This window comes from Babylonia areolata, chromosome 13 (genome assembly GCF_041734735.1).
Source record: "Babylonia areolata isolate BAREFJ2019XMU chromosome 13, ASM4173473v1, whole genome shotgun sequence".
NCBI lineage: Eukaryota > Metazoa > Mollusca > Gastropoda > Neogastropoda > Buccinidae > Babylonia > Babylonia areolata.
Window position 1 is genome coordinate 38453567 of NC_134888.1, and position 10000 is coordinate 38463566.

Consider the following 10000-nt stretch of genomic DNA (forward strand, 5'->3'; position numbering starts at 1 on the left):
AACAAAACAAAACAAGAACAAAAACTAACGCACCTAATATTACAAAGGTTATATCAATAAACAGCCAACAAATTACACACACACAAAAAAAATAACAACAACAACATCATCATCATCAGATTGACCATCCAAATATTAATTCTATCTGCTTCTATTTTGACCCTCAAAAAATCATTTTGGAAACCATTAATGTTTGCACATATTTTGAATTAACAGGCGTTTTAATCATTTTTTTCCCGTGTATCTACTGTCTCTGAGATGTATTTTGCAACTGAGAGGATAATATTTTCGTCATTTGATGTTAAGACACTGACCAGGTCTTTCCTCTTTGCTGCAGCTGTTTTAAAGAGTGTACAGTTTTCCCGAAGCTCCTCGTATCCTTTGCAACTGAACATGAAATTTATCTCATCTTCTTTACTCTCGCCACACATTGGACAAGGAGATATTGTTAATCCACCTGTCTCAAACTATCTTTTATTAGCATTCAGCCCGACTGTTCTCAATCTAAATCTAGCAAGATTGACTCTGTGCCACCTGTTTGTTATAATTGAAATATATCTTTCTGTCTGAAATGCTGTCTTGAAAGAAAAGAACCAGCTATATTTATCATTACTTTCCATTTCTCCCATGCCAATTTTGTTTATAACACGCTATCAATCTATAAACGCATTTTCGTAACCCACTCCTTGACACATCCAAACAAGTCCAAATCAATGTTCAGTTAGAGTTTTTTTGATTTGATAAACCCAGTTTTGTCTACCTCTCTCTTCTTGCAGTAGCATCATCTCATACGCTTGTTTACATAATCTGGAAGCCGGTAGCCTTGTCAGCTTAATCCAATATTTTACACATTTTACGAAAGTCTTTACATACAGTGGATATCTGCCGGTTTCCCCATATAGTGCTGTGTTTGATGAGTGTAGTGGAACGCCGAGAAAACATTTAATAGCAAATGTGTGCACCTTTTCGAGTGAGAGAGAGGGAGAGAGAGAGAGAGAGAGGGGGTAATCTTTAGGCCATGGCTAAACTGATATAAATCTCATGACAAATATTTCAAGAAATGAAAATATCAATGAACACTGGGAATAAGGGTACCGTTTATCAAAGGCCATGAATTCACAGTTTCTCACAAAATCGTGAGAGAGAGGAGGAGGAGGAGGATTTATTAACATTTTTATACTGCCAGAGCCTAAAATTAAAGCTATTTAGGCAGTAAAAAAAAAAGAGGGGGGGGGGGAATGGGGTGAGGGGGTGCAGGGGGGAGGGGGCTGACACTGACATATTTGACATATTTATTGATTTGAGGTTGAGAGAAAAGGTAGTGGGAGAGAGGGAGAGAGAGAAAGAGGAGAGAGAGGAGGGGGGTGGGGGGGGGTGAGGGGGGGGGGGGGAGAAGAGACAAAGAGAAAAGTTGTTGGAGGTTGGTGGGGGGAGGGGGAGGTGGGTGGGCCACTGACATTGATATATTGATTGATGAGGTCATGGACCCACGCCAACAGAGGTTTGATCATAGAGAGACACAGACAGACAGGGAGGGGGAGGGATGTGGGGAGGGATGTCTGTTTCTCTGTCTCTGTCTCTGTCTCTGTCTCTCCCTCGCTAATGTATGCACACACACATAGGCGCACGCACGCACACACACACGCGCACACACACACACACACACACACACACACACACACTCAAACACGCGCGCGCGTGCACCCACCTACTCGCATTAACCACCCCAGAAATGCACTGATTATTAAACAAAGGAAATAAATAAACGAAATAGATATAATAATGAACAAAACAAACAAATAAACAAACAAACGAATGAATGAATGAATAAGTAACGAACAAATGAATAAACATAAATACCCCACGTTCCACACAAAAAAAACTAAAAAAAAATAAAAAAACACTTGCGTGAAGACCCTAGACTTGTCAGTCATAGTCCAGTCAGCCACTGCAGTGTCGGTGTGTGTGTGTCTGTGTCTGTGTCTGTGTGCACGCGCGTGGCCCACAGTCGCTGAGCGAGGGAGCAGATGAATAGACAGACAGACAGACAGATAAATAGATAGACCGCCAGACGGACAGACAGATGTGATAGACGTACGGAGGAGGACGAGGAGGAGGAGGAAAAGATGCTCTTCTGCGCGCGCCATGCTTGTTAAGTTGTTGTGCTCCGCACCAAAATCAGTTTGTGCATCTCGCGGCCACTGGCTTGAAGACTTGTGAAGCTCTGTGCTGACTGTGTGAGTGTGTGTGTTTTCACGCTGAGTTTTTTGATAATATCAATAATAATTGCTGTGAGTTTGTCAGTGTTGAGATTGTTGTTTTTATTGATTGTTTCCTTTATTTCATTTGCTTTTTGGTTGCCGATTTATTCGTTTATTCTATCATGTGTTCATCTGTTTGCGCCGCTTGAGTTTGAATATCGTTTTGGAAATCGCTGTGGTGGTAATGGTGGTGATGGTAGCGGTGGCGGTGGCGGTGGTGGTTGTGGTGTGTGTGTGTGTGTGTGTGTGTGTGTGTGTGTGTGCTTGCGTGCGTGCGTGCGTGCGTGCGTGTTATATAATTTGTTTTGGTTGACAGACAGATAGATAGACCGCCAGATATAGGCAGAGAGGTCATGGTTGAGGTTTGAGGGGTTGGTTAAGTGGAGGTGTGGTTCAGATTGAGTTCGTTTCGGTTCGGTTCGCTTTTGGCAGGGGTTCGTGGGGTTGGAAGGGGAAAAAAATATATATATATATATATCCTTTTTTCATATTTAAGAAAAGCCAGACTATCAATACTTCAAAGTCTGTGTATGGTTGAGTGTATGTGTATGCGTGCGTGCATTCGTACGTGCAAGTATTTGCGTGCGTGCGTGCGTGCGTGCGTGTGTGTGTGTGTGTGTGTGTGTGTTGTCGCTGTCGACGCGTGATGTGTTGGTTTACACGTGTACTCGGGAGCATGATTGTGTTCGTTATTGAATTAGTTTATATATCATCTTTCTGTCACGGTCAGGGAATTTTGTTGTTAGATCCATACATACATACATACATAGGTAGGTAGGTAGGTAGGTAGGTAGGTAGGCAGGCAGGCAAGCAGGCAGGCAGGTAGGTAGATAGATAGATCATTATATTCTCAAACTTTGAGCTAATTCTGAAGTGTGTGTTGTAATAAACGTTGAGTTTTCCCATTTTTCAAAAACAGTCTAGAATTTTCCCCCCAGTGTTAAGTGTTATCGTAAAGCACTTTGGGAAGTTTGAAAGAACTATATACAATGTAGCAGTAGAAGTAGCAGTCGTTGTTGTTACACTAGTAGTTGTATATCTCGCTACTTGTGTATACTGCGATTTTGTTGGATATATTTTTTAATTCAAAGTATTCGTAAAATAGTGGGGTTTCAGCTTCTCTGTATGTTTCTTTCTGTGACACGTGATTTGGAGTATTTGTTCACAAAACAAAAAAATCAAATCAAATTGAACAAGCTTTTCAGTCAGAAAAAAAATCTTTGGATCTGTGGTATTATTTTATTTAGTGACGCCATGGAAATCTGCGAGATCCAGAACGAGCTGCGGGGGGGGAAAAAAAGTTATCCGTTTTTGGAAGACGTTTCCTGACGGCACTTTGCTAATGGTCTTTGAAAGGTTTTCCTTGCCTTTCTTAATGTAAACTCTCTGTGTGTGTGTGTGTGTGTGTGTGTGTGTGTGTGATGTATCGTATTGCATTGCTCTGTACAGTGTCGTTACTTTGTACCTATCGTATTATGCCGGATATATTGTACTGTACTATTTTCGTTTCCTTTCGTTTCGTTTCGTATTTGGTTTTGTATCGTGTCTTGTATATTATTGTAACGTGGTCTTTTTTTCTTTTCCTTTTTCTTTTCTTTTTGGCACTGTGTTTTATTGCATTGCATCGTGCTGCCACGCATTGCATTTGCACCCGACAAATAATCTCAGTCAAAGAACGTAACACCACCATAGTTATTGTAACACACCGCCGTAAGTACTGTAACAGTCCCTTTTCCTTCTTTCCCCACAAGTGAACCCTGCCTCCATGACTGTACGCGCAGCATGTGTGTGTGTGTGTGTGTGTGTGTAGTTATGAATTAGTCCTCACTCACGCATGACGAAACTGAAACGGACATTATAATTAAGCTACTGCTAATTACCGCGACTCACTTTCGCGTAGTCGAGACGACTTCTCATGTGACAGACGTAATTAACCTGCCACCACCCGAGTGTCAAATGTCAAAGCTAGTCTACCTTCGGTGGTTGTCAGAATGTCAGTCGTACCTTTGGTGTGACTTTGAATAAGACGACGGGCGCGATAGCCGAGTGGTTAAAGCGTTGGACTTTCAGCCTGAGGGTCCCGGGTTCGAATCTCGGTAACGGCGCCTGTTAGGTAAAGGGAGGAGATTTTCCGATCTCACAGGCTAACAAAATTATGTGCAGACCTGCTTGTGCCTGAACCCTCTTCGTGTGTATACGGCAAGCAGAAGATCAGATATGACACGTTAAAGATCCAGTAATCCATGTCAGCGTTCGGTGGGTTATGGAAACAAGAATACCTAGCATACACACCCCGGAAAGCGGAGTATGGCTGCCCACATGGCGGGGTAAAAACGGTCATACACGTGAAAGCGCACTCGTGTATATACGAGTGAACGTGGGAGTTGCAGCCCACGAACGAAGAAAAAGGAAGGAAGGAAGAGAGAGGGAGAGAGGGGGAGAGAGAGAGAGGAGGAAGAAGAGGAAGGAAGGAAGGATAAGAAGAAGGAAGGAAGGAAGGAAGAAGAGGAAAAAATAAAGAAGAAAATGAGCTGAGAGAAATGTGTATTCTCTCTCTCTCTCTCTCTCTCTCTCTCCCCCCCCCCCCCCCCCCAACCACCACCAAAGTATCTCGACAGAGGTATCCAGTTGCCGATTTTTTGATGTTTGTTTCCTTGTTTGTTTCCTTGTTTGCTTGTTCGTTAGTTTGTTTTTCAAACAGTATCTTGTAAACTTGAAGGACTTTTTTTCTTTTTCTTTCTTTCATTTTTTTTTCCAGCGTTTCCTCGAGACATTTGCTGTGCAATAGGAGCTGTAGAAAGATGTTATACGTTGATTTTCTTTTTGTATCCATCTCCCATGGCAGTTTGCTAATGGTCTTTAAAAGGATTCTTCGTCTTTTTAAATATGTTATCAAAACGTGTGTTTTGTTGTTTTTCTTTTCTTTCTTTCTGTCTGTCTTTTAACGTCTTTTCACAAATGTTTATCGACGGATATATATATATATATATATATATATATATATCATTCATTCATTCATTCATTCATTATGCCCATCGCTCCTGGTGGAGCATAGGCCATCGACGACCCCTCGCCATCGCACTCTGTTCTGGGCTGTTCTGGCCATTCCAGTCCAGTTGGTCCCTTGCTGCTTCAGCTCTGCCTCGGTATCTCGCCTCCAGCTGTTGCGAGGCCGGCCTCTCTTCCTCTTTCCCTGCGGGTTCCAGGTCAGGGCTTGGCGTGTGATGCTGGACGCTGGCTTCCTGAGGGTGTGTCCGATCCAGCCCCACTTCCTCCGCAGTATCTGCTTGGCCACTGGTTCCTGCCCCGCTCGCTCCCACAGATCTTCGTTTCGGATCTTCTCCTGCCATCGGATCTTGTAGATGCGCCTCAGACAGGTGTTGAAGAATGTCTGAATCTTCTGCTGCATCGTCTGTGTTGTCCGCCATGTCTCGCATCCGTAGAGCAGAATTGACTTCACATTGGAGTTGAAGATGTGGAGTTTGGTTTTCATACTGATTGCTCCAGATGCCCAGATGTTCTTGAGCATGATGGAAGCTGTTCTTGCCTTGCCGATTCTGGCTCTGACGTCTCGGTGCGTGCCTCCCTGTCGGTCAACCACGCTTCCCAAGTAGATGAAAGACTCCACCTCCCTGATGGGCTCTCCACCGACTGTGACTGGTGTGTTAGCAGTGGTGTTGATCTTCATCAGCTCGGTCTTCTTGTTGATCTTGAGCCCTGTCCTGGCTGACGTGATCTCCAGGCGAGTGGTCTTGTCCTGCATCTGGCTGTGGTTGTGTGACAGGAGCGCCAGGTTGTCAGCGAAGTTGAGGTCGTCCAGCTGTGTCCAGAGTGTCCACTGTATACCGTTGTTCTGGCCTGTTGTAGTGGTCTTTATGATCCAGTCGATGACCAAGAGGAAGAGGAATGGTAACAGCAGGCACCCCTGTCGAACTCTGGTCTTCACCTCGAAACTTTCGGACAGCTGGCCTGCGTGGGCATTCCTGCAGCTCATGCCCTGATAGGTGCACCGGATGAGGGAGATGATCTTCTCTGGAACTCCGTAGTGCCTCAGCAGCTTCCACAGCGTCTCTCTGTCCACACTGTCGAAGGCCTTCTCATAATCTATGAAGTTGATGTAGAGGGGGGAGTTCCACTCCAGCGACTGCTCCACGATGATGCGCAGGTTGGCGATCTGGTCGGCACAGGATTTGTTCCGCCGGAAGCCTGCCTGCTGGTCTCGGAGCTTGGGGTCGACGGCCTCTTTCATCCTTTCCAGTAGAACCCTGTTGAGAACCTTGCCTGGCGTTGACAGGAGCATGATCCCTCGGTAGTTGCTGCAGTCCCTGAGGTCTCCTTTCTTCGGCAGCTTGATGATGATTCCTTCTTTCCACTGGACCGGTACCTCCTCCTTCTCCCAGATCTTGCTGAAGAGGCTGTATAGCATATTGACAGCTATTTCCGTGTCTGCTTTGATGGCTTCCGCTGGTATCTCGTCCGGCCCTGCAGTCTTCCCATTTCTCAGAGTCATGATGGCCTTCTTGATCTCTACCTTTGAGGGTTTGTCGCAGCTCATGGGCAGTTCTGTCTCTGCGGGTGGAATGTCTGGTGGTGCGTCGGGGGCGGGGCGGTTCAGCCGCTCCATGAAGTGTTCTGCCCATCGTTTCAGCTGTTCCTCGGTTGTTGTCAGTGGGTTCCTGTTCTTATCCTTCACTGGCTTGTCTGTCTGCTGGAACTTGCCCGTCAGCTTCTTGGTCACCAGGTACAGGTCCTTCAGGCTCCCCTGTCCGGCTGCTGCCTCTGCCTGACTGGCCAGGTCGTCGATGTAGTCCCTCTTGTTCTTCTTGATGCTCCTCTTTACATCTCTGTCCACTGCTGTGTACTCTTCTTGTGCCTTTGCCTTAGTTGCTCTTGTTCTGCTCGTGTTCAGCAAAGTTTTCTTCTCTTTCCTTGTTTCCAGCTTGTGGATGGTGTCGGCAGAGATCCACTCCTTGTGCTGAGTTTTCTTCTTGCCAAGGACCTCTTCACATGTGTCGTGCCAGAGCTTCTTGCTGTGTTCCCACTGTGTCTCGATGTCCATCTCACCGTCTTCTATCAGCTCTTGTAGTGGCTGGAACCTGTTGGAAAGGCTGATTTGGAATGCTGCTTGTGTGTCCTTGTTTCTGAGCAGTCCAACATTGTACCTTGTCCGTGTGTTGTTGGCGTTGGTGAATCTCTTGAGGCGAAGTCTCACTGTCGTCGTAAGGAGGTGGTGGTCTAATGACACATCGGCTCCTCTCATCACTCGTACATCCTGCCATGATCTCCTGAACTTGCGGCTGATGCAGATGTGGTCGATCTGGTTCTCCGTGACGTGGTTCGGGGATCTCCATGTGGCCTTGTGGATGCGCTTGTGTGGGAAGATACTTCCTCCTATCACCAACTGGTTCAGGGCGCACAGGTCTGCAAAGCGCTCACCATTCTCATTCATCTGTCCCAGTACGTGTGTCCCCATGGTGTCCTCGTAGCCGGTGTTGTCCCTTCTGATCTTGGCGTTGAAATCTCCCATCAGTATGGTTATGTCTTTGGCTCCTCTTCTGTCTATCACTGTCTGTAGTTGTTGGTAGAAGTCATCTTTCTTCTCTTCTTCCGCATAATTGGTGGGAGCATAGCACTGGATGATGTTCAGCCTGATGTCATTCTTCTTGGTGGTAAACTTGGCTTGATGATGCGGGAGTTGACAGGTTCCCAGCCGATGAGTGCCCCCTGTGCCTCTGGTGCCAGCATCAGGGCCACACCCTCAGTGTGGGGGGCTCCATCCTCTGTGTGTCCTGAATACAGCAGTTGCTCTCCAGATGAAAGTTTCATCTGTCCTGACTGTAGCCACCTTGTCTCACTCAATCCTAGCACTCCGATCGTGTAGTTTTTCATCTCTCTCGCTACTTGGATGGTTCTTCCTGCTTCATACATCGTCCTGATGTTCCATGTGGCTACTCGCGTTGTTGTCCTGGGTGTCAGAAGGGGAGTCAGCCTTGCAGCTTCCTTTCGGCTTTCACTGCACTGCGTCATAAGTCTCCGGGACGGAGACCCTTCTTTGCCCAGGTGAATGTTTTGGTTCTTTGTCGTCGATGCTTCTGTAACTGGTCTTTTTTACAGGCAGGGTAGTTAACCCTACGCAAACCCCTTTATCCTCCGGGCGAGGTGGTCCTGCCTTAGTTGCCTCTTACGACATGCATGGCAGGGCAGTGGGTCTATTCTATCAATGCCCAACCCACAGGGTAGATATATATATATATATATATATATATATATATATATATGTGTGTGTGTGTGTGTGTGTGTGTGTGTGTGTGTGTGTGTGTGTGTTCTTTTGTTTAACGTCTATCCACATTTGTGATTTTAGACGAAAATCCATTATCTCCCCTACCCCAGCCATGCCTTAAATCATCACTACTTTCCCTGTTCCTCTCTCCTCAATTAGCTTTTTTTTTTTTTTTTTAAAGAAAAAGAAAAGGAAGAAGAATATAAACGAAATAAAACAAACTAACTAGTCAACCAGTAGAATCACAACAAAGAGCCAATTGGGCTCCAAATTTAACTCTGAACTATTTCAAATACATGTTGATTATCATATAAGACATTTCTAATGGAAGCAGATAGAACTGCAGATTTTGTAAAGGACATAGGTAAATATGGTTTTAACTGTTCACATTTATAGATGATATGCACGGAGGTAACTTCATGTGTGTGTGTGTGTGTGTGTGTGTGTGTGTGTGTGTGTGTGTGTGTGTGTGTGTGTGTGTGTGTGTGTGTGTGTGTGTGTGTGTGTGTGTGTGTGCTTCCATACTGTGATGTGATCTTGATTGTTATCCTTTCAAAGACCCCATTGCTGCCTGAAAGTTGAAATTTGCGTGTGTATGTGTGTGTCACGTACTGACGAAAATAAGGAAGAGAATATTAATACTTATACTAATAATGCTAATATTAATACTACTACCACTGATACCACTGCTACCACTACTACTACTGCTACTACGACGACGACCACCACCACTACTACTACAACCACTACTACTACCACCACCACCACCACCACTACTACTACTACTACTACTACTGCCACCACCACCACCACTACTACTACGACCACCACCACTACTACTACGACCACCACCACTACTACTACTACCACTACCACTACTACGACTACTACTACCAAGAAGAAGGAGGAGGTGGAGGAAAATGAGAAGAAAAATGATGATGATGATCATCATGGTGATGATGGTATTGGTGATGATGCACAGAACGATAATACCAAGTGTTCAGTCTCGGTATGAATGTCTGTGTGTGTTACAGCCACAAATGATGTATGTCTGTGTGTTACAGCCACAAACAGTGTATGTCTGTGTGTGTTACAGCCACAAACAATGTATGTCTGTGTGTGTTACAGCCACAAACAATGTATGTCTGTATGTTACAGCCACAAACAATGTATGTTTGTGTGTTACAGCTACAATGTATGTCTGTGTGTGTTACAGCCACAAACAATGTATGTCTGTGTGTTACAGCCACAAACAATGTATGTCTGTTACAGCCACAAACAATGTATGTCTGTGTGTTACAGCCACAAACAATGTATGTCTGTGTGTTACAGCCACAAACAATGTATGTCTGTGTGTTACAGCCACAAACTCGAGGTGCTGCTGGACGAGGGCCAGACTGTCAGACGGAACCGGGATCGTCAGCACATCTGTAAAGTCATCACGTGAGTCGGTTGGCCT

General features: G+C 45.2%; 1 protein-coding gene across 4 annotated transcripts in view; it reads left to right on the forward strand.

The window, feature by feature from the left end:
* LOC143289262 (uncharacterized) overlaps nt 1–10000 on the forward strand; it is a 237777-nt gene that overhangs the window by 163929 nt on the left and 63848 nt on the right. For all 4 annotated transcript variants that reach the window (XM_076598257.1, XM_076598255.1, XM_076598256.1 and 1 more), the window contains one exon: nt 9904–9984. In XM_076598257.1, coding sequence (XP_076454372.1) covers nt 9904–9984 — 81 coding nt within the window. The remainder of the gene's footprint in view (nt 1–9903; nt 9985–10000) is intronic.